Consider the following 25,859-nt stretch of genomic DNA (forward strand, 5'->3'; position numbering starts at 1 on the left):
GGGACCAAGTGGAAAATCTCCATCTTCAATGGTATCTATTATCTTTGAGTCACAGGACCATATACTGTATTTCTTCCACAAGTGGAACTCTCCCATGGAATTCCAGGCGTTTCAGAACCAATGAGTATTCATTAGCTCGTGGGCCTTCATGCTCAGATTAGATATTCAGGAAAGAGTCAATATTTAATTCATCCAACAAATATTTGTCAAGCACCTACCTCTAGCACTACTGCTGCAGCACAGCTACCTCTTCAGGTAGGCATTTAGTATTTTAAATTGTTTTTAGAAACCTCATCTCCCTTAACTCCCATAGTGAAGCTCTTCAGTGTCTTGAAGCAGCTTAAAGTCCCATAAAATATAATCACTATCAATACTGGGCCTCAGAGCTCTTGTCCATAAAGTCACTAACTACCATAGTATTTTAGATGGCTTTGATGAATGGACAGCTGATCATGAGCAAAAGATTTATATGCATAAATGCATAATTAGATTCCATTGTACTGTATTCCTTCTTGTTAAAACACAATCTTTTTAGAATGAAAGAAATATGGTAAAACTAGAAAATCTGGCAAGTATGTGAATGATGTACTTGATGTTTACAATATCATCTTTTTTCAAAAAAATGTTTTATATATACAGGGGGAGAGGGAAGGAGGGAGGGAGGGAAGGTGGGAGGGAGGGAAGAAAGGACAGAAGGAGGGAGGGATGGAGGGAGGGAGGGAGGAAGGGAAGAAGGGAGAGAGGGAATCAGAAGCCACGTTTGCTCACAGGCTAAACTGTGAGCTGGTTCTTCCTTGTTCTTTCTAGCATGGGCAGCTCTAAATGTCTGACTGGCCAATACTAATAGCTTTAGAAACCCATAGGCTGGTTTTAATAGCATAAAATAATAGCAACACTGAGTTCAAAGAACCCTCAACACACTAGACATCATTCACTTTCTCTTTATACTTTTAACTTTTGTTTTTCAATGTGGTAGCATCTATATAAGCCTTGATTTCAGTTTATGTTTTACAACAGTTTATCCTGGTATGCCTTCCGAATTCCTCACCTTTCTTCAGTTTCTTGCAAGGAGAACCGAGAGTGGCTCCCGAATAGAGTTTTCACATTATACGGCCTCAACAGGCCTTCAGATACAACAGGGTACTTCATATGCGTGATATTCTTTTTCGCAGTTAAAACTGATCAAATATAGCAGGCGATGGCAATAGAATAAATAACAGTGGTAAATTCTGTTTCTCTGCTATAGTTAATATTCATAGATGTTAAAACCGTCATTCCTTAGTAAGTAGATGGCAGTATCAGGGAGGTAAAGGGAGCCTGCCTTCCCACCCATCATAAGCCTGTAAAACTGGAGCCTGTGATTACCCTGGTGAAGTTGGTAGACTTTAAGCTTCGTTCTGTTAGTAAGTATTTGCCTTTTATAGTCATGACGGCTGGGACTATAGCTCTGAAGCAGAGCTCTCACCTGTCCTGTGTGAGACCATGGGCTCTGTCCAAAGCCCCACAAATAAAAGGAAACATACGTAGGCACAAGGATATAACTAAATTTAGAAGGGGAAAAAACCCTATCTCATGTTGAAATTTTGTATGGATTTAGTTTCCCTTCTAATTACCAAAAACTGACCTTCAAACTGCATTCTGCTATGTGTCTCACCTAAAGTAAGAAAATTATTATGTGCCTTAAGTTTGATTTGTTTTCATGCCATAACTGTTCAGTTCTTCACACCTTTCTGTGGGAATGACTTGTTAACCTTACATCCATCCCAGCTATGCACCTCCTTAGCTATGAACACTGGCAGCTGGACATTTGCCATACATACCCTTTCATAAGAGATCCATTTCAAGGGGGTTGTTTTCTCGTGTAACATAAAACAGAAACGCATTCATTAGCCATTATTAAATCCATTCTTCTTTTCCACCTTATTGAATCAAAAAAGAAAATCAGCTGCTCTTTCTTGTTGGCATGCATCAGCAAAAGTATGCTATTATGATGTATTCTTAACTCATATATCTTCATAAAACAATATAGGTGCGGGTTTAAGGAGAAACTAGGAAATAAATTGGAACCATCTGGACACTGAAGGCAGAGAAGCATTTTGCTAATGGTTGTCATGTCCATGTTACAAAAATAACACCATAAGGAACTGGACAGAAAGAGTCAGAGCCATCATAAACTTTTAAAACAAGACAGTTTGAAGCGCAACAATTGAATAAATAAAGTCAACGATCGGAACTGGACTTAGAAGTAGAGTGTCCCATTTGTTGGGTCAATAACAGTTAAACTAACCTCACAGGTGACCTGCCTGGCACTGGGAATGGAAACTGAATAATTTCAAGGTAGGGGCCTGCCTGCACAAGGATGGAGGAGAGGGGAGGAAGGCCTCCTGCATCCACACCAGCCTAATCAACAGGGATGAACCAGCGTAAACACGTGCATTAGAGATTCAAGGGGGGGAAGTGTGAGAAGGAACGCATGACAGAAGAAAGAAACCCTTAGAAAAGATGTCAAGCTCCTTCTCTTGCGACTGCTAAGTAATGAAGAAGCCATGTTTTAACTCGTCTCAGTAGATGTTGAAGAATTAATATCCAAATTAGAAAATAATTAGAGATCGAGCTTGGCTGTGTCACTCAAAAAATACAAAGACTTCTCCTTCACCCTCCCCCCCCCCCCCCGCCGCACCACCCCACTCCCCTCCTTTTCTTCTCTTTGCCATTTCTCCAAAGAACCACTCAGACAGGATGAATATCTTTTATTAGTTTGTTGAATTGATTACTTTTAATCGTAACTGAGTAGGCATGCTCTAATTTTGCCTGTTTCCTCCTCATGTTGCTCAGCATGGTAGAATGCTTCCTCAAACAGGTACCTCGGTCTCAGAAACATAGCTGTCCGGTTTACCTTGAAGTCCATTGAAAACAGACTCTTCCTTATTGATTTTTGCCTGCTTGGCTGCTGTTTGCTGTCAGTTCGCCCACACAGATGTAAACAGAATGAATCAACTCTTGCTGGCCCTGGGCCTCCTCGAGTCATGTGCAGTAAGCCTCTGATTCCTTTATGTTCAGGCACAGCCAGGGAGACAAGCGTGCTACTGTCTTCTACTGCTGCACAGAGTCACCTCGGGCTATGCTGGAAAATGCTTTTTTCTTATTTTTAGACCTGAATCAGTCTATGCCACTAAATGTATTCTTGTGAATACAGATAGCACTTTGTTGTTGGGCTCATGGGAAGGCAACGGAGTAACCTGTTTGGACGCAGCTGCAGGCCACCTGTAGAGAAAGTCAAATTAGGGAGAGACCCCACTGTTCTTTGCATTAATGCTTTTTGTATTGTTGTTTGACTTTTCCCCCTCTGTCTATGTATCTTATTCAACTAGGGAGATGGGGAGCACATTTTAAGGCCTTCTGTCCCTTTAAGGCATCTAATGATTGAAAGGACTCTGAAGTTTGAAAGGCTGTAAAAACTCCCCAGTTACCAGTGAAGGATGGCAACACACAGAATCTTAAAGCTGTTGAAGCTGAAGTAGTGTTCTTACAGATTTGGGTTATCTGTTGGACTTCCACTCTTCAAATATTCCCACGTACCTGCACCACTTCTTCTTGTAGAGATGTGTCACCTTCGCACTGGAAAAGCAACCATCCATGTCAGCTTTACTACAGCGAAGGAGGAAAAAAGAAAAGAAATTCTGAGTCTAAGAAACAACAAGAACAAAACACCTGGTTTTTTTTTTTTAAATCATTTGCCCACTTGAAGCTTTAAAAAAGAAGCCCATAAATGAAATATTAGCATTAGCCATAAATATTAAAGGAGGGAAATGCACAAATAAGACTTGTTTCTGGAAATCTTGAATTTGGCTGAATATCAAAAGCCATTTCCTGACAATGAGATCCATTAGGCTACAAAATAATCTCTCCAAGTAGTGGCTGCACGGCTTATAAGACAGCGTTTAAGGGTAGGCTGAGGACAACCACAGCCATCAGACTTAGCTGCACAAGATTATTTCAGCGGTGGGGGAGGAGGGGGGTGACTCTTTAAACCTGGTTGTTTCTCTTGTTTCTGTTCCTTTCATTGAAAAAAAAATTTATTTTAGAAGGCAGGGTTGGAAATTTCTATAGCCTCCATCATGGGCTCTTGAAAGCCCGTGGTACCTAGGATGGACCTGCTATGTATAACAACTTGGATATATGTGCTCACTGTGTTCTTCTTCAAATGGGGAAGGCTTATCATCTATCGCAAATCCCTTCTGATGATTCTTTTTTGCCTTACATCTTTAGTGTTTAGGAAGCACCTGTATTATCTCTGTAAGACACCGTGCTGTTGCAAAATGTAAGCTTTTTGTCGCCAAAGTGTAAGCTTTTAATACAAGCAACGTGTCCACTCAGAGAACAGTTCCTGAGAATTCCCTAGCAAGTTCGCCCTGTGGGGGAGGTGCCAGTACTACTCCCCCATTACTTACCTCTTCAATTTGTTTCTTACATGCCCTACTAAACTCCGTACAGTTTGAGTAGAGTGTGTTGCAACTTAGGCAGCTTTCTTTCTATGCAAGGCGGCACATGTTCTGGAAGCGGATCACACTTTCTTCTACATGTTCTATGCTTTACGGCTCTTTCCGGTGACAAAAACTGGCTTTATTCTGCTTTTGTCATTAGATGCTTTCTTGACAGTTTAACATAAATAAATTTACACATGATAATGGAAAGCTGATTTAAACAGCAGCAAGGACGCCACAAGTGACACACACACACACACAAAAAATGAGTATTTTATTCAAAACCTTGGTTTAAACACTGGCCATCCTATTTATAATATTTGTGTAGCTGTTGGCTTGGCCCTTGACTTAGTGCTCTATAAAAGGAAGACGAAACTAAGATGGCCTGTTCCAGATCCATGTGATTATTTAGTAAGATGCTAAATATAAGAAGTGTTTTGTTATTGTGACCCTCTACCTCAGTAAGGTCTATGATTGTACTTTCTGTGACCCTCGACCTCAGTATTTGTATGAATACTGTATATGTATGAATACTCCCTGGCAGTTTTTTCTGTCACCTCCTACCTAAGTATATCCTATTTGTATTTGCTCCAATATGTTTGGTAGTTCAGAAAAATTAATTTCTTAACCCATCTATCTAATCATCTCTTTAACAGCTCAATTTGATCCCTGTGTGCACTAAGCCCATATTGGAGTAACTAAAAATGTAAAGAAAAAGACACTAACAGTTTATGACAATTTCTTTGAACCGCTGCGTGTGAGCTCCTGTTTTTTGGTCAGTTTATCTGCACCCAAACTTATACCCTGTTTTGTAAAGATATTTTCAGTACCAGAAATACCATATGGTTTTGATGGAAGTTAAAACGGTGCATATTTCTTAGAGTCAAGCCTAAAGTTTGGAGCATTCCCAGAAGGCTCTGCCACAAGTGAAAAGCTAAAGGCCCAGCAATCTTGCCTGCCTCAGCTATGAACCCTTCTTCAACCGCCTTGCCTCTCTGCACAAACAGAATCTTGCCCAAATGTGGTGGCTAACTGACATTAAGCAAGTTGCCACACATGAAAATACTAAATAGGTTCAGTTTTGAAATAACCCCACAAAATTATAAGTATATACGTGATTTACGTGTACATAACTACTTCTCAGGGATTCCGCAAGATGACTTTCTTCTGTAATTTTGGTCAGAGTTGCCAAATCATTTTCCTAGACATCAGAAACAATTACCACACATACATTTTACTTGACTGCTCTAATTTGGCAAGAGAGTTAGCTCCAAAATTCTGCTGTCTCAGGTAGCAAAGAATCTGAGAGGACACTTCAAAGACAGATTCACTTGAGAGGCTTACTTGGCAGCCAGCTCCTACTCTGTCCCTGGTGGATTTCTTAATACTTATCTCTGGACTCAGAACCCTTGCCAGAGAAATTTTCCCTCCTAGAGCAAATACCCCTGATAAGTTGAGATCCAGACATGTCTTAGGAGTTTGCAAACATCTATGCATTATCAAAAGCTCTGTGAATTATTTGTCATCTAAATACCAGCTCTCTGGATTCTGTTTCAGATTGCCTTTTCATTTTAATTGCTCCCATTTCCTGTTGTGACCCTTGTGCCTCAGAGAAAAGCAAACATCCCACAAAGGACAGAGAGAGAGAGAGAGAGAGAGAGAGAGAGAGAGAGAGAGAGAGAGAGAGAGAGAGAGCGCATTTATTTTGAACGGCAGAGGTCCTAATTTGGCCAGTAAATTTGCCACGCCGTCTTGGAATGCTGTTCTGCAGTTTCAAAAGTGGTCATACTCAGTTTCTCAGAATTCCCTCTATGCCCTGAGGATGCCACTAGAACAAGGACAGCCTTGTTAACAAGTCGCAATCTCTCAGAAACAAAATAGAATTTGGGTATAAATCATCATTTCAGCTCACAGAACAGTGTCCTCCACCCCGCTGAAGGGCTTCATTTACATCTAAAAAGGGTTACTACTGATCTCCGGCAGAACTCCTAAGTGGAGGAATGCAGCTGCCTTGTGCTTAGTGACTCCAAGGTTAGGGAAGAATGACATCACCAGCTTTAAGCATGTTATCACGCTGACAGAGAGGCACCTTGTGTTCCCTACTGCGGATAGAGCGAGGATTGTGCTCTCTGTCCTGTTTTCTCCGCCTAAAGAATACCTTTCCCCCTCCCTCCTTTCTCAGCAGCTGCAAAATGAAGGGTTGAAAATGTCACTTCAACTAATGATGAATGATGCTTGACCTCTAGATGGGTTGCTCTGTATTTTATGCAATTCTCAATTAATAGGAAAGATCCTAACTCAAAGGACTTGGGCTGTTAGGGGCTGTTTCAAGGATGGATTTGTTAGTAGCTCCGGGGTTTTCTGTTTTGGTTGTTACTTTGTCTTTGTGGCATGGAACGGTAGCAGGGTTTGCTCTATAAGCAAGGTAAAAGACAGAGTCTGCTGATTTTTTTTTAATGTGTGTTCTCCTGTGAGATTAATATCTTTTCTTCCTAGAAACATTGTCAGTAAGCAGAGGCAGTATGAAAAAAAAATTCTCAAAAGGGCAACTGGCCCACATGTCTTTGTTGTTTTTATTTGAATATAATTAATTATGTAAAGCAATAGTTAGTGGAAGATTAACAATTAGTAGAGTCTGTCAAGTAGTCACACGGAAATTACTAACTAATTGAGCGACTGGTCCTCTATTGTGTCAGAAAGCAATGCTGAGTGTCATTCTTTTCATCTTTTTACTTTGTTGTTTTCACAGATCCCTGTTTTTTTCTAAGATGTATGTTTCACAGCAGACTAATAAATAAATAACCCTGGTTGTAATTTCATAACATGCAAAAAGGGGGTTGAAATAAAAAACACCTGTTTTAATTAGCATTATGGTTCGTTCACTTAAAAAAAAAAAAGTGATAATCCTGACGCACTGAGCTGACATTCTACAGCTTTGAATTTCCATCTGCATCTTATATTATGATGTTTCAGGATCGTCATGAGTTAATTATGTTAACTTGGGAAGCACTGCTTGCATTCCAAATGAAAAACTTCAGCTTGAATAGACAGAAAAGCAGATGCTATCTTTCTTGTCAATTGCTTTGTTGTAGGCTGCCTTGCAACTTTTCGTGTATTTCTGGCTCTAAAGGGAAGTGTAAATCTATTTATTTTAAGTTTTATATAAACTACACAATTTCAATATTCTGTTTGGGCTGTATGTGTCTAGTGTATCTTTATATGTGTAGCTTCCCTGCCCCCCAAATTAAGCAATCCACAGTCAAATTATCTTCCCTTTAAATTGTAATTTGTTTTGTTGTGCCTAGACATTATGGAGATTAATGCATAAAGAAACCTAAGAAGAGGACAGCTCCACTGGCTCCACCCTCACTCTCACTTTTCTATCACCTTTTTATTTTTGTACATCAACATTATAAATGGTGCAAAAAGTGTACACAGCATCTGGGCACAACAAAGCATGTTAAGAAAGTAGCAAGCATTCTAAGTAGGAAGTTAAGATTGAGAGCAGCTGGGTTTATGTCAATAATTAGAAAGGAATGCACATCCATGTGTTTCTTTATGGGGTTAAAGATGCTAAGGATTGACTCAAACAAATGATTTATGTCCCCCACCCCTACCTTCTCTGACATGTTCTTCAAGATTCTAAGCCAAGTTAGGCCATTTTGAGGACCTAGAAAACCACTCTTGACTGCTGAACTTCTAGAGGCCAACTGACATCATTTTGCATTGCTTATAGTGTCCCCACTGCTTCCTGACCAGCATCTACTCTCCCCCGTCTGTCCCACTCAAGCTCAATGCCAAGACACGGAGCTGCATGCATTTCAGGAGTCAGGCCTCCTTGTAGACACTCCCTCAACTAGGTCAAAGAGAAGTGTCTACAAGACAGCAAAGAACGAAGGCCAGTGGAAGAATGTCCTCATTGTTGAGGTTTAATTTTCAAGTTGGTCCCATAGGCGATAAATGCATCCATTCATCGAAAAGACCTCGGGGGATTTACAGAAAGCAACTTGAGGTGACATCAGTTACTTTAGGCAGAATTTGAAGAATGGGATATTTTCCTTTAGGCTTTGAGGGTTTAATAGTCTCCCATACAAGTACTCAAGCAAAAATAAAATATGAATCAAGAGGAAGATGACCTGATAGGACAAGACAGGACAGTGTAGAACAAGAAGGGCTGAGAGCCAAGGACTCCTTCTAGGCCAGTTCTTGCTTGGGCACAGCATTGAGTATAGGGGACCATTGTTCAGGTCCTCTGTACTCAGGCTGTGGCTATGAAATTAGGCCCCATAATAATTGAATGGAAGACTTATTCTTTAAAATATAAGGCAAAGGTGTGTTCAATATATAAATGTAATCTGTAAATGATATGTACTGTGCCTTATTGCATATTCAAATTAATGTACGCCTGTTCTGCCACTTAAAAATAGCTCTTCATTAAAAGAACTGTAACCTAGATTTTCAGAAAATTAAAATATTTTATTTTAAAGATCATGTTATGCCTTTAATCAAGATTCACAGTTTAATACTGCTTTCTTTATACACATCTTGAGCTAAAGTAGAAGGTTAAACTCTGATAGTTTTCTCCCCACTTGGCCAACTTGTTTAACAGTTTGATAGCAAACTACTGTTGAAATGCAGTATCAGACTCACTATTGGGCCTATGAAACACCAGTCTACTTATTTCACTCCTCTTAACTTTAGATGTTCTTTTCTAAGACCATAGTCAGTGTCGCTCATGTCCTCACATTGAAGAGCTTGGGTTAGCAGTTCTCAAGCACAAGTGACATAAATCACAGTCCATTGTCATTAAGACAAACATCCCTGTGTGAGAGACAGTCTGTGGCAGGTAGGCAGAATTTACCTAATCAGCCAGCCTGGTTTGTCCAGACTCTGAGCTTTGTAAATACATTATTTACATAAAAAGCCCCCCCCCATCGCTTAATATTTCTTTTATGCCTTACTCTAGGGAAGTTTGTTTATAGCCTTTGTTTTAAAAAAATCATTTTGGAAGGAGAAAATCAACAAAAATGAAATACATATAAAATTCCATTTGGAAGTGTATTACTTTGTAAGCAAATTTTAAATTTAAATTATATTATTTATTTATTTATTGGTTAATAGGCTTACTTTTTTCTTTTTAATTTTTTTGAGATTATAATACAATTAAAACACTTCCTTACCCTCCACACCTTCTCAAATACTCATCTCTGCTTTCTTTCAAATTCATGGCTTCCTTTTTCATTAAATATTTTGCATGCAAATGTACGTGTATGTGTGTGTGTGTGTGTGTGTGTGTGTGTGTGTGTGTGTGTGTGTGTGTTTCAGTCCCCATATTGTTACTTGTATGTATGTTTTCAAGTGCGGACCATTTGGCACTAGACAACCAATTGGTGTCTTCTCTGGGGAGTACCACCATTTCTGCTCCCAGCTTTCCTCAGCTGCCTACAGTCTTCATAAGATGGAAGAAGCCTTGTGGGCTTTTCCCACGTCCATTGGTACAGATCTTGTTCTGTCCATGTTTGAGCATTCATGTTGTAAGCTAATTTTAAAACCTAAAAAAAAAAAAAAGAAAAATAGATTACAATGCTATGTTCTTGTTGCCAGGACATGATGTGAGTGATATCTTCTCTTACTTGCTCTCTATATTTCTCTAACTTTTCCTCCCGACGTGGCTTAGGTAGCTTTACAAACTAGTTTGGAAATGAGACAGATCAGTGTCTAAAAGAACTAGCTCTGATACTTCTTTTGAGAACATGAAGAAGATATTGTCTCTGTACCCTTAAACTCTTCAAATAAAAAAAAATATGTTGTTGGGTTCTATGGACTCTCAGTATATTTGTGTGTGTAAAATACCAGGCACCATGACAGCCCACGATAGATGCTGATGGTGTCCGGTGATCATTGTCCTTGACATCACTCCTGTATTGTCCTTGACACCACTACTGCTCTGCTGTTACAGTTTAGCTTTCGTTTCCCTAAGCATCCTCAAATTCATCTCCCCAAGTTGTATTCTTTGGGCTTTGTACTCAACTCTCCCTATTGCTACTTGCCATCATCAAAAGTGGAGATAAAGTGTAACTGTTATCTCCAAACCAAACTCATTATCCGCAGCACCCTAAGACCTAAAGTCAACAAAATGAAAGTGCTACATAGTTTTCTCCAAGTATCTTGCAGGACTGACAGCACAGAGGCAACCTTCCGGCTACAAAAAAAAAAAAAAAAAAAGAGTTTAACTTGCCATACTCTTCCCTTTACCATACCAGCTTGAAACCAGAAGGCCTCAGCCCTCTGTTCCCCATGATGTCTTCGCTAGGTCACTGTGAATTCCATCCCTTATCTGTCAATGAGTTCTTATATTTCAAGTAGACTGAGTTCTATAATAGACAGCCTGATTAGTGCCATTCCTCCAAAGTTTTGAGATCCCCTACTTCCTTAGAGGACTATATAATGTCACGTTATACTTGCGGCTTTTACTGACCTCCCCATCATGGAGAACAAGCTAAGTCTTCATGATTTTACAACCTGCCAACAGTGGTTCTCTGACTACGGTGTGCATCCAAATTGCCCAGAGGACTGTTCAGCCAGAGCATAAACTATACCATGAGATTTCAGACTCAGTAAAACTGATGAAGAAATTCATAATTTTTACTTTGTATAACTTCTTATGTGACACATCTTTACTGATCCCAGTCCACACTATCTTTAGTAACGCAGCTCAGTTCATCAAAGGCATATACATCAGGATACATCAGGATAACCTTTGCACAAGAGATGTTTCATCTGTCAGTAGCAAGAAGAATATGAGTGTTGATATAAAAACGATAAAGGGTCCAAGTGATTTAGTCCATGTTGTTTTTCTACAACATAATACTATAGTCCGGGAAATACTAAATGAGCAGAAATGTATTGGTTAAGGATCGTAAAGGCTAGAAGTCCAATACCAATGTGCCAACACCTTGGATGGGCGCTTTTGCATGATCACATGAAATCTAAAAGGGCAAATAGAAAGCAAAATGGAAAACAGGGTGCCCTTTTATAATGGCACTTTGTGAACTAGTTTTATGTCAGCTTTGCACAAGCTAGAATCAGCTAAGAGAAGGAAACCTCAACTGAGAAAAATAAATCCGTAAGATCCAGCCACAGGCCAGCCTGTACGACACTTTCTTTTTCTTTATTTTTTATTTTTTTATTTTTTCATTTTACATCACAATTATAGCCCTCTCCCAGTCTCATTCTCCTCCCCACCTCCCCCCTCCCCTAGTATTCAGGGAGGGGGAGCCCTCCTCCCCTAACATCTGACCTCAGCCTATCAAGGCTTATCAGGGCTGCCTGTATCCTCTTCCTCTGTGGCCTTGGCAAGGCTACCCTGCCAAGGGGAAGTGATCAACAAATGGGCACCAGAGTTTATGTCAGAAGTTGCCCCTACCCCTATATTATGAGACCCACAAAGAGACTGTGCTGCCTACCTACTACATCTGAGCAGGGGGTCTAGGTCCTCACCATGCCTGGTCCTAATAAGTGGTTGATGGGATAGTACCTAGCCATTGTGAGTGGTGCCACTCCTCTGCAGGTGGTTGCAGGATGTATAAGAAAGCAGGTTGGGCAAGACGTGAGGACTAAGGCCAGTAAACAGCACCTGTGGACTCTGCATTGGTTCCTGCCTCCAGGTTCCTGTTCTGTCTGAGTGCCTGTGCTGATTTCCTTTAATGATAAAGAGTGACTTAGAAGTATAAGTAAATAGATAAACTCTTTCCTCCTCCAACTTTGTTTTTGGTCATGGTGTTTCATCACAGCAATAGTAACCCTAACTAAAACAGGCAGTAATACAATACAAAAGTGTGTAGCTCTCCTGGCTTAATGCTGTTTCAAAGAATTCATCTTTTAGAGTATGTTAGAATTACAATTTAATTTAAATATGACTTCCGAAAGATACATATTAAGGCAATAGCAGAGAGGAAGCCAGGTTGCCTGGACTTCACCACTGAATGCCTGACTGAATTAGGACAAGCTGCTTTATCAATGAACCTATGCTTCCCTGTCATATAAATGCATAAAACTTATGTTGATATAAGTGTAAAAAAAAAAGAGAGATTATATTTTTCCTAACTCCTCCCAGATTCTTCTGCCATTCCTCTCAACTTTGTGTCCTTCACTCATTATTTTCTTTTCATAATCCAAAGTCAAATTTGTGCTGCTTATAAGCTCATGTGGGTGGAGCATGACTGACCTACCAGGAGCCAAAATCCTTGAAGAACAGTTCGTATCTTTACTGAATCACTTCACTCTGGCACAATGATGTTTATAGCTTGTGGGTCTAACTCCTTCTCTATATAATAAGGTCATTGGAAAAAGAGATATCATCTTTTTGACTGCTCAGAAGGAGCTCTGGATTCAGCTCTTTATAGAAATCCAGCCTTTAAAAATGTTTTTAATTAAATTGAGATTGAGAAAAGATCGCAAAAGGATCTTAAGTAAGTAAAAATCTTCTAAACAATAAACAAACCATCAATTTATTTTCCCTTCATCATAAAAATGAATAAAATGAGGTCAATCATTAATAATACATTGAAAGTAGGTTTGCTTTTCCCTTTGAATTTTCTAAACTCTATAATTAAAGTGACTTCAAGTTGGAAGATTGCAAGGAAGAAATTAATCTTATTGGTAAGTAAAAGAGCAAATCCCATAGTTGATGGTAGATATGACCTGTTAGCAACAGTTCCACTTTTATACTGTCTTTCATGCAATCAGCATGTGGAGACCAACATAATCCAATTAATTGTAATTCCCCTTTGTAGAGACAGTAAAGTAGCTCATGATACTAAAACACCACTGAAGTCTTATCATTGGTCAGATAATCCAAATGGGTTCTTATTTTCAAACTATCAGCAGGTCTTTATAAACTTCTGGAAAACGAAATATCTCTACCTCCCTGAACTCACATTAAATTCAGTAAAAGTCTCTGAATTTTGGTCCTCTGTGCATGATAGCCACCAGTTTTCTGGACCTCTCCTTTCATATTTAATAGCTTCAGGAATATACCCGTGTGTTCCTCTCTTATAAATTAAAAAATAAATTTCCACAGTTAATATGCACAGTATTGTGTCTCTTCAGTCATGTACTCACACTGTCCCACCCCACATGCAACTGTTTTAATTTCTGATTAAAACATGACTACTTTCAGGTCTTTTCACATTTTATTTTATTTTTGAGATTATAATAGAGTTATATCAACTCCCCTTTCCCATTCCTCTTTTCAAACCCTCCTATATAACCCTCTTTTCTCTCTTTCAAATTCATGGCCTCTTTTTTTCCATTAATTGTTGTTGTTACGTGTTGTTACATATATGCAGGATATATACATATCCTGTTCAGCCTGCACAATGTTACTTACGTGTATGTTTTCCGTTTTCAGGACCTTATTACTCTACCATATTCCCCTCTCTCCCTTTCAATCCACAGTACCTTGAGATGTGGAACCTATCTTTTTGTGTTCTCCAACAAGCCCTGGCTCATTCCATGTGCTGTGGCCTATTTTTGACATGCTACCACTTCTACTTGGATCCATCTGCCTTTCTACCTCTTGTCCTTTCTCCCAGCCCATGCTTGTCCTTCATCCCCCTGATTATATCCTTTGAAACAAATATAATGTAAACTTTCATGTGCAAAATCTCTTCTGGTCACTACCCAGATGAAGGTTGCTCACGATCTTCTATTTTCCCCAGTAGTCTATAAAAAACTACAACACTTATCATGTGTTGCCTGAACTTCTCGTGTATTGTAGTATATATGATGGTAAATACACTATATTTCCTTTCACATTTCTAACCTTCACAGCTAGCTATAGGACTAGCATAAAGTTTGCATTCAAGTATTTGACAGAGGAATGAATACGTGGATGAATGACCTATGAATGTCTTCAGTATTGGTTAAGTACTATGAAAAGTAATCATGGTGAAAAGAACCATGCGTTTTGCTTTTTGAGTATACATGTCTGTTGTTATTGGCATGTTATTATAGTATTAATATCAAACTGGGTTAAATTAAGATTGAGGAAGGTTTGCAAAAAAAAAATATGTATTCCAAACTAATAAAAGGAATGCATCTAGACTCCAGAGATAAGAATGTTAATGAGAACAAATTTCTTTCAGTAATAAAGCTTTAAAGACGTGTCTATAGTTAACACCCTTTGGTTCACAGGTGTAGTTATACTTGTCGAGAATGGTGGAATTCTCATGCTAGGATTAGAAATGTCTTAGTGAAAAGTGAAATAAATCTGTGAAATGAGTCTACTTCATCGGAGTAGACTATGAATGGGTTCACAGTTATAGACAAGAGACCCGGCAATCGGTCACAGATTAGTGTAAGAGAAGAAAAGCTAGAGTTTCTCACAGTTGTGAAAGCCTGTGCTGTCTTGCACTTGACACAAAGTTTTCTCCACCTCCTGTGCTCTCTAGCTTCCTGTGTTCTCTTACACCAGAGTGTGTGCCTGGTGAAGTTAGCTTCCCCCACTCGCTTCAGGCTCTCTGCCATCACTGTGCACGTTGAAATTCGCTTTATCCACTGGCTTCCGCTTCCCACGTCCATGTGTGTGGTGAAGTTAGGTTAAGTATGTCTCTTCTCTTTGAATCAGTCACGTTTGTGCGTGCCAAACCTGTCTGTGCTTTTTACGAAGACATCTTAGCCCCAAGAAGTGCGTTGAGCCCATTGCAAATGATGTTTTTTTTCTGCTAAAATCAAAAATTAAACAAAAAAAAACTGTAGATGACCCTTTTATTTGAGAGTTTACTCAGTTTTTATCACCGTTATCATGATCTTTCTTTAAAAGACACTTATTAAGCAACTAATTGAGCATGGATTTGTACTAATGCAGGGAATATAAAACTAAAAGGGGTAACTTCTTCCACAGAAACAGTACTATATGTGATAAAGTTTTAATAGGAACACTAATAGGAATCAGAAAATTCTAGTGACTTCAAAAGATTATGGAACACTTTTTTAGGCTTCTCAGTCTCCATTTTCTCCAACATTTATTTGTTGCATTTAGTAGGACACCTAGCACTTACTAGGTGTTCATAAATTGCATAATGATTAAGTATGTTAAATTGATTATCTTATTTGATCTATGAAAATTTTATGCATCCATACACACACATACTTACTACAGGTAATGAATGTGAGTTATGGACGAGGATATAACGTTAATTGTTCTTCTAATTCTAACTCTGTCATGGATTTTTAGGTTCTGGTGGTAGATGGATACATTATTCTATAGTTAAAGTGTAAACCTCGTGTGATGTTCTACAGCTTCTTTCTCAAATGACTAAGCTAAGTGTATAGAAGTTCACCGAAACATATAGAGTTTGAGTCTGTTTAATTCTGGTGCGTGTTTTTTAGTTGTTGTTTTTCAAGTTTCTTAATTATTAAGCTTATACCCAAATTTTGAAAAAGAGCGTCTTTTACAGGTATCTCTTCTGGTGTTTAACAAAGTTTTACGTATTATTAATCAACATCTTTATATCTTTCTGTATTTACTTGTTATTGTACATTTTCAACTATTTATTCACAGGTATACTTTATCTGTGGACATCAGAGAGGAATGACAGGAAGCAATGGTTACACACATTCCAGTGATCCACAGGGTTTCCAGCATCACGATGTAATGCAAGTTAGCTCAAAACTACAATAGCAATTTGTCACTGCTTATTAAAATTTAAATAGACACACAAACTTTCACATAGGAATTAATCCTTTAGGTGTTTCCTCTACGCACACGGGTATACCCTGGTACATATAAAAATTACGTTGGTGATTGGATATGTGACTGGTTACATGAGTCATTATATTCCAGTAGATGGATACGTAGGTGAATAAACAGAGACGTTAGTTTTAAATGATCGCTAAGATATATCAAGTGAAATAAATCAACATGCAGAAAAATGTACATTTTTTGGGGGGGTGGTATAAGGTAATATTGCCTGAGGGTAGGAAAGTCTTTAAAAGGAGACCCTGGAATTGATAGTGTAAGTTTTCTCTGTAAGTATAAACTAAATAACTAGGAGAAGACAAGGCAAGGGTGCTGGAGTGTACTCTTGTGTATATTATTAACCAACACTGTTTCCACACATGGCACAACTCAAAGCAAACTAATAAAGTATTTAAATGGCAACATTACACGATTCCTATTTTTAAATTATGTATTTTCCAATACCATGTTATCAAGTGCTTTGACAATCTTAACTAGAGTTTTAGTTTATTTGTGGTAAATTTTTGAAAATGTCCTTGTGAATCACTTGAATGAGTTATGATTTTTTTTAGTTTATAAAAGAGCGACGGAGCAATGTTATACCCCACATCCTTGAAAGTGAGGGTGATCAACAGGTCTCCAAAATTTAGGCAAGCAACCTTACTAAAGGAGAAAAACACTGAAACTTCTCTATGAAAACCAAAACTCACCCTTTAAAGAACCTATTTTATTATTCTGGACATAAAAAATTATGTTGGTGCATAGTTATGATAGCATTATTTTGCCATTTGAAAAAAGAGTGTTGCAATAGCCATGGTATCCTGTCTAATACACAAGATGTTGAAAATATTGTGTCTCACAATATTTTTTGTATCTGTAGAACTCTGATAATCATTGTGATATGAAGTAGAAAATTCACTTAGCTACTCCTAGAAAATAAATACACCGATCAGTGTTATTTAGGCATAATTGTTATTTTCTCTTCATTTGATAATTATCATACATTTTATCTGAAGACAAAATGGTTTGAATACGTCAGTGTGGCAACATCTAAATCCACAAATTTGGCTTACCTCTTCTACTTTATTTGGAGGAATATTTATTTCCAGACTAACTTCTAAATTAGCAAGTTAACTACTAGAACAAATCCCTATTCTGTCCAAAGTCCCCATTTCTCACCCAGCAAATTCCAACAATGTAGTGAGGAGAAGGAAGGAAGCCAGAAGGTATATTAGAGTCTGGAAACATTTGTCACTGGCAAAGTGAATTATATAAATGTCAGTGTTCCGGTACTGAATGATGGGTCTATGCAAGTTTGTTACCTATAGAGCCCTTACTCAACTCATATGAACTTAAGGGTTCTCCTCTGACAAGAGACAACAGCTCAATGTTACATTACATCCCCGTGTGTGCATGTGCAACAGAAAGATTATCTGTGCATAGCCACTTATAGGAACTGACCCCTTAGGCTGATATTAAATAACGTAACGTGAACTGGATAGGACAAATGAGCAAGCCAGCGTGAAGCAAACTTTTAAAATGACTGTTAAATTTTTATCCTACTGATTCCACACCCTTTGGAGGCTGTAATATGTGAAATCATCCATGGAATTCAAGCAAATTTGGAATCTATTTGGAGAAAACAGTCCCGTAAAACGAACCATTGTGTGTAATGATTGTGGAGTACAAAAGGCCTTTGACTGAATGGAAATGAGAGCAGTGTTGAAAGCTCTAAGTAAGAAAGGCATTAAAGATATATACCAAAAAAAAAAAAAACCATCAGAATTTATGACTTAAAGAAAATTTGGTTTATTTTTGGTTGTGTTGCCAGGATCTGTGTAGGACCAGTACTTCCCGGAAACCCAGAGAAGTTTATCTCGATGCCTGGGAAGAGCAGGGTATCAGTCACTGCTTTTTATACAGGGGCATTATGCGCGGAGTTATGGTGACGGGAGGGTGTCTTGTGTTATGCCTCTGTAAGTTAAAAAAAAAAAGAAGAAGCACGAAGCAGTAGCACACTTGTTAAACTTCCCATCTGCGGTGCTTGCTTCCAAGGTTTCATCTGTACCTATTTGCTACATTACTATTACATCCAAGCGAAACCTGATCAGAAACAGGGAGAAACATTCCTATTATCGACTTCCGCCAACACTTGGTGCGGTAGAAGACCACTCAGCCTCCTTCAAAGAGGTGATGTAAAAGAGTTCCCCCTGCACTGTGACATTGTGTGTATGGCTTGGGCATGTCAAACGACTCTCAAAGATATAGATGCAATATAAGAATGTAGAAACAAGTCAACATGGCCTGACAGAGTAGCCCACTGGAAAGTGAGGGACTTTTTCTTTTGTTCTTTGAAGTTTTCTCATCTTAGAAAGAGCATCTATTATCTCCTTCCTTCCTTCTTCTTTCTTACTTTAGAAAGGCCATATGGAATTGGCTCTGTATACTGGGTTGCAGAAGAGCCTATTCTGTGTGACGGCCCAACCATTTCCAAAAGTGGGACTTCCAGCAGTTTTCCTGGGATTTCTTTCATAGATTATGGTGTGTGATAAGTCTTTGAGGTTGGGAGTATAAAATGTCACATCCAAAACTACTTTCTTCATTCTTTCTTTGATAGGTATTATGGGCGTAGATGATTGGCTTGACTTGGTTAATTTTTTTTTTCATGTAATTTAAAGCATTCTTTAGTACTTTAGACTTGGCCTTCAGAAACAGCAGTGTATTTCTGCTCTAGTAAATGTATTTGTGAAAAAGAGGGCTGGGCAAGAAAAATAGCCATTATATTTTATTCTTTGATACCCCAGGATATATCCTATATGTTTACTGTTAGGTTGCGCCAGAACAAGCAAGCAATTTTGAATTGTGGCTTCAAATTATTTCTTAAAAAAATAAATAATCTTCATCTGAAATTATCTAGGCAGCTTTATCTTGTTTTTCACAAGTGTGGCGTAGCCGTTGCTTGAGGATATAACCTAGGAATGTGACATCTTTCAGCGTGCAAAACGTTCGTTTGTTAAATTAGTTAGCTTGGGCTACATTCCGCCTACAGGCTGGGCAGCTTAAACCACAGTAATTTACTTCAAGATGCTTAAAATCTGAACTCTGGACTGAACCAGGCTGTCATCCAAAGTGTCTAAACTTAGTGTTAGCTACCCACTCAGGCATCTCTACATCCAGTGCCCCCCCCCCAACAGTTAGTGGTCTTTTGTTGGAAGGACCCTACTCTTATTGGATTGTCATGGTGTTTGGAGTTCATATGATCTTAGATTATAAATTGCTTTTTAAAAAGACTTATCTCCAAATTGTCATATTATGGAGTACAGGCATAAACCCTTAAATATAAAAATGTTTAGGTTTGGTGATTCAGCCAGTAGCTAGCATCATGTGGTGGTGGGATATTTATTGATTGAGTTTGTCTACTGGTGGTCCAGGTCAGCAGAATGTGATGTAGGGGATAAACATAAGATGTGAACTGTTAGAACTTGGTCAATATTCACTTTAGCAATGTTGTTGAGCACCTGGTAAAGCCCTCTCCTTTGAGGATCATAAGGCAGGCTGCCAGCTGTAGCTTTCTAAATCACATAGCACCGTGACTGGTATCCAGTCTGTGTTCAGCCCCTGTTTGCTTAATAAAAATTAAGTGAACAAACCAATTAACTGGCCAACTGGCCTAGTTTTCTAAGATAATGCCCTCAGTGCAGCCTCTTGTTATAACCAGTGTGTGTGGAAGACAGGGTCTTCTCCTAGGACAGCATAGGAAGGCTCTGCGTCGGCACTGAGTTTGTATCACAAGGTATGAGAATTTTGACCCTGTATCACCCACCAGAAATCAGACTGAACTATCACTTTGAAGAGATAACAGAAAGGTTCAGCTACATCCGTGACTCAACTGACTTCCTTTTGACCTAATCCTTTAAGCACAACAACCTAAATAGAAGCTGTGTATTTATAGACAAGCAGAGCCATTTCGTCCACTCTATTATCTAACCTTTCAGTTTTATTTTGTAGCCAAACACTGTATATAGACTCATCCTCTCTGGCGTCCCTGCCATCTAGGGTGGGACATTCGTGCACTCAGCAGGCCTATGGGCAGTGGTCCTTGGCACTGGGAGCAGATGCCACATCCTCCATGACAAGTTTACAGTGTAATCTGTTCTTACCATTGCACTAATGAAATCAGAACTATTCTTTCCATAACCTGGGTTGTCTTTTCCCCCTTTTCCAATGTGATAGTAAGGTGAAAGTTGGAACAGCTTTTGAAAATGTCATGGAAAACATGAAAAAGTAAAGAGTAAAAAAAAAAAAGAGCATTAGATTGTTAAATATCCAAAAGGTGTCCCTTTACACTTTCGACAATATTCTGTTCTGGATAATTCTAGTTACCCATGGCCACATTTTAACCAACAGTAGATAAAAACAATTTAGCTAAGCTCAGACCTGATAAAGCAACTTACGTTCGTATTTATCTATAGGTGTGTGTGTGTGTGTGTGTGTGTGTGTGTGTGTGTGTGTGTGTGTAACAGGAAATTAGTGATTAAACTCTCAGTGGCTTTTAAATTCTCCTTCTTCTAAGGAGCTACTATTGCGCCTCTATGGTCATCAAGGATCCATCGTTCAAGCCTTTTTTGTAAGAAAAAATGTCTTAAACTGCCTTAAAAAGGACATTTGATTATTTTCTTTTAAGTTTACTTTTTCTATGCAAAAATAATATTTTCCTAAAAATAAATAAAATATACTAAGACTTTCACTAAAAGGCATTTCAGGACACTCTTGTTTGGATAAAACATCTAAGTCTCCTACTGTTTAGATTAATCCACTTTAATCGCATTCATATATTTTGAAGCCAATGACTAAGATGTATTTATAATAGCCTAATTAGAGGGCCAAGAGAATACAGGACATATTTTGAGAATAAGGTTTATGAGATAATATGACTCAGTCAGACTTTTCCCCAGCAGTAGAGTCCAGTGGGTAAAGTTGTTGCTCTGTATGGTAAGCCACATCACACTGAAATAATGTGTCTAAATCAATTACCATGGTTAACAATGTTCACTTGGTGTCTCCACTGTCTTCATCCTTTATGTATTTTGTCTTTTGAGCCTTTGTTTACCTTCCCCATCATGATTGTAGTTTGAATGATTCTTTCTTTATAACTTTGAAATGTTGTATAAGTTTTCCTCATTGATAGTAGCACCTGTCCCTCTGACCATCTTCACATCACAAATAAATTAATAGATATCAAATGTATCAGTGGTGAGTCACGCCTACAAAAGATGCTTCATATAATTTGTTTTCTACTCTATCATATTTCCTGAACACATCATCTCGTAATAATCTATTCCATCTCTACCTGTTTCTCACTGCAGTTTCTTTTTGTGACCAGTTTGTATACCTCAACACATGGGGAATTACTAAGTACTAGAGTTAGCTTATAGGTGAATCGTGATCTCAAGTAAAACATTTAGGGATAAAATGTAAAAAAAAAAAAAAGTCCCCATTCTTGAAGTCAAGTCAATCTACTAGCACTTCACACTACTTTTTGTCTTTTCTGTCAGAGGAAATGACGTACAAGTATAGTGATTTTCAACATAGTAAGGATATATTGGATCTTTATCTCAGTTTCACTACCTGTCACTCATGAAAAAATTCCTTAAGCTACTCCCACACCTTTCATCCTCTCTATAAAATGGATATCATGCCAACAACAACATACACTTCATTATCTTACTGAAGAATTATATTAGGTATAGTTGTAAAATGCACATCATAGTGTCCTGTACAGTTAAATTACATAATTTTTAGCTACAATTTTTGCAGCAAATACTTTGAATACAGTTATGTCTATTTTGTTCTATAAAATGTTTTGATCTTGTCAATAATTAAGAATGGTTTAGTGAGTGCTTTCCATAAGACCCTGATGACCTTAATATTATTATCTAGACCTACGGCAGAAGGGAAATACCAATTCCTACAAGTGGTCCTCTGACCTCCAAACACATGCCACAGTATGTGTTTACCTACACACACACACACACACACACACACACACCACATTAATAATAATAATACTTTTAATAAAAACAAGATATGAACTCTTATTTATATTAAGGAAATTATAGTATCTGCAAACACACATCCACAGATGGGGGCAGGAGGGAGGGAGACAGAGAGAAGGAGAGGTGTGTGCATCATTGGCCACAGGAGGTAAATTTCATAAGCACTGCTTGTCAATGAGTGTCTATAGACTCTTACAGCCTCCGGCCTACATTATAGTCCTATCAACCAGGAAGAGTTTTCATCCCCTAGAAGATACTTGAAAATGTTTGAAAACATTTTCTATAGTCAGCCTTGGGAAACACAACTGTCCTCTAGTGGGTCAAGGCTAGGATTGTTACCTATGCATGCCAAAATGCAAAGACCACCCTCATAAGAAAGATTGTCTTTTCTCATATGGCATGGTGTGCCCCTCTCCAGAAACCCTGCATTCATGGAAAAGGAAAAAGTCCAGTTAGGAAACTCCTACAAATAATGCAAATATGTCTGAGCAATGCCTGTTAACACCAAGAAAGGATAGGCTTATGATCAGTTTTTTTTTTTTTCCTTCAGAATAGACTGATTTATGAGATGGCATATTATTGGGGCATAATTATGTGCTTAAATAAACCACCATGGCCTTGAAAGTTCAACCATGAGATCCTCTGGATTACAAGTGATGTGTTGATTATGAAATGGCAGATATAAAAATTAGCATATTTCAGATGACTAATGTCAACTCTTGCCACGTTGTTTATTTGAGCTACCTGTTGAAGGTTACAAAGTATAATTATTTTTTCTTTCGATAACAGCCGCTACTGATAACCATATTAGGAACTTTTGTATTAGTGACACAAATTAACAACAGTACAGTTTAAGGCTTCTAAAAAGATATAATCAAGTGGCGCTCATCAACTGACATAATTCCATTTTTGTATACCAAAACTTCTTCTTTTCACATTTACTAAAATTTACATACACACACATACACACACACACACACACACACACACATATATATGTTTACATATACATATATATATATATATATATATGAAATTGACTAACATTAATGGCATTTTCCTCCAGTTGAGTAGTTATTTTGTTGGCTTTCTGCTCAATATGAAACCATCCCTTTTGATCTGCACATTTTCCTTTGGCAGTCTCTAGTCTACCCACCACAATGCCATTTACTTTTCTAATAAAGTTTGGGCGTTGTACGCTTGTGTTTGCCTGCATGTGTGTGTATGTTTAGGTTTCCACTTAAGTTCGGTGCCAATGCTACAGTACTGATACATTTTCTAAATGTGTTTTAAGCAGTAAGTTGTACAACATTTTTAGAACATGTGTTAAACTATTTCTCTAAGAATGAAGCTCTTAACAAAACATAAGCACTCTGCATGAGATCTTAGCAGCAAAGTGCTTAAAAGATAAAGTAAGAATTGGTACCATGGGAAGAACACCAGCTGTAGAGCGCACAGGTCCATTATGAGGAGTATGGTAGTGGGTAGGGAGAAAATGATTTAATCAGGAGTAAAACCAATTTTATTATAAGGGCACGCAGGGGGTGTGGCACCATAGTGAGAGGGACATTTCAAAATATCTGACAGATTTCAACAATGTGAAAACCCTGTGCTTTAAAGTGACAGTAAACCCCATCAGGTCTCCCTTTTTGAAGCTATTGTTAACAGTTGACTGTTTAAAGCTGGCCTGCTAAGATGCTGTCGGCCTGTTTCAATAGTGTGCAGCCAAATAAAAGACTAATTGTTGAAATACAATCAATCAAAATGATTGCGGGGCAGAGAGAAGGTCTCCTCTGCTGATTTTGTTGTGAGTCGTGTTAGTGTGTTATGACTGAGGCTGGGATGGAGACTGAAAGGAAGAGAGAAAAGAGCCCCTCTGACATCATGAGGTCCACCTCATCTCCCATGCCCCAAACATACCACTGAGCGGGAGCATCACTTGCAAGCCCTGAAAATAATGGTCCATTAGAAAAAAAGATCTGATAGTGTCGTGAGCTAATATTTTTAAAAGGATGTGAACACTATTAGCAAAACAGCTCCTATAGAGAATCCGTACAGTGACACTTCTCAGTTTTTCTTACATTGTGTGTGTGTGTGTGTGTGTGTGTGTGTGTGTGTGTGTGTGTGTGTGTGTGCGCACGCGCGCAAAATGCTGCTTGGCATTCATAGACCTCACATGGTAGGGGCGTGTGAGTGTGAGCTCAGACATTATCAAAATAGAGGGGGGAAATTCCAGTTAACCAAATACCTGTAAGTCCTTACCAGGATTCTCGCATTTGCAGTTAACTCCATATTGCAACTCAGAAGCTTGTGTTTCTTTAAGCCCCAAACCAAAACTTGTTTCTACGGAGCATATCCTATAGATGAGCAGAAATGCCATAGCACCTTGTTTCCTCTTACTTATATGTAAAGGTGCCGCTACTAGACAACACTCATTCTCTCCGTGTCTGTGAATGATCCCAGATTTTCCTCCCGTGAGTCAAAGGACGACACTAATCGCCCGTCATACTCCCCTGCCACAGAGCATTCGCGTTGGCATCTAAGTTCTCCAGTGTGCCACCGTGGCAACTCACTCAGCCTTCCCAAGCAAATATTTTTGTTATTTCAGAAGAGTTGGTTAGCATTTGTGGTTTGTCGTCGGTGTGTTATCATTTGGCAGCTCTGCATAGCCTGGGTAGGCCAACAGGGGTCTGTCTAATATTGTTGCTGGGTACGATTTTCTCACCAAGATGAGAACTAGAGAAAAAAACATTTCTGAACCAGTAAGAAGGAGTTAATATCCTTTCTCCCCCTATTCTATTCCTTGCTGACTTTACATTCAGGGGGGGAAAAAAAGAAGAAGAAGAGGAAGAAAGAAAAAGAAAAACGTGTTAGCCATTATTCCCTTGTACATAGCAAGGCTAACACATGTAAAGCAATAACTCGTTTTCTATTGCCATGTTTAGCATATGTCTCCTGTTGGCTCAGCAAGGCCTTCAGGCAGGTCCCTTGAGCCAGCCATCGCTGGCAACTCTTAGCCCCTCGGCCTCAAAACCAAATAGCTTTGAATCATGTTGAGCTGTGATGCTAATTTTCATACCGATGCATTATGGGAATGAGCGTATCTGACATACTGTGTCAGTGGTACTGTCTCTTTGTGTCCCTTGTCCTTTTTTTTTTTTTTTTTTTTTTTTTTTGTGAGCTGCATTCCTACAGATGGTATTCCATTGAAAATGTTCCCTTCCTACAGAAAACGGGAAGAAGAAAAAAAAAATCCATGCGCAGCACCAAACCTCTAGGTGCAGAAGGCTGTTAACGGTTGCTGATGATAGTAGGCAAACATTAACATAATAATTAGTGTCTTGTAATTGTTTCATTAAAACCAGTTGTTCCATTTCTCCTCGTGTTTTCCCAGAAGAGAAGCTCAATTTGGATGACAGCCAGTGGGAGGACATCCACGTCGTCACCGGAGCACTGAAGATGTTTTTCCGGGAGCTGTCTGAACCACTCTTCCCTTACAGTTTCTTTGAGCGGTTTGTGGAGGCGATCAGTAAGTACACCCCAGAAAGGAGCCGGGCGTGGTGAATAATGAGATCA

The 25,859-nt window shown here is 38.6% G+C and overlaps 1 protein-coding gene across 1 annotated transcript in view; it reads left to right on the forward strand.

Annotated features, from left to right (window-relative positions):
• The window catches only part of ARHGAP15 (Rho GTPase activating protein 15), a 618,627-nt gene that overhangs the window by 460,856 nt on the left and 131,912 nt on the right, over positions 1 to 25,859 (forward strand). Inside the window, exon 12 of the mRNA XM_084799881.1 lies at positions 25,678 to 25,812. Within this exon, the coding sequence (XP_084656007.1) occupies positions 25,678 to 25,812 (135 nt within the window). The remainder of the gene's footprint in view (positions 1 to 25,677; positions 25,813 to 25,859) is intronic.

This window comes from Acomys minous (genome assembly GCF_964271855.1).
Source record: "Acomys minous genome assembly, chromosome: 10".
Classification (NCBI taxonomy): Eukaryota; Metazoa; Chordata; class Mammalia; order Rodentia; family Muridae; genus Acomys; species Acomys minous.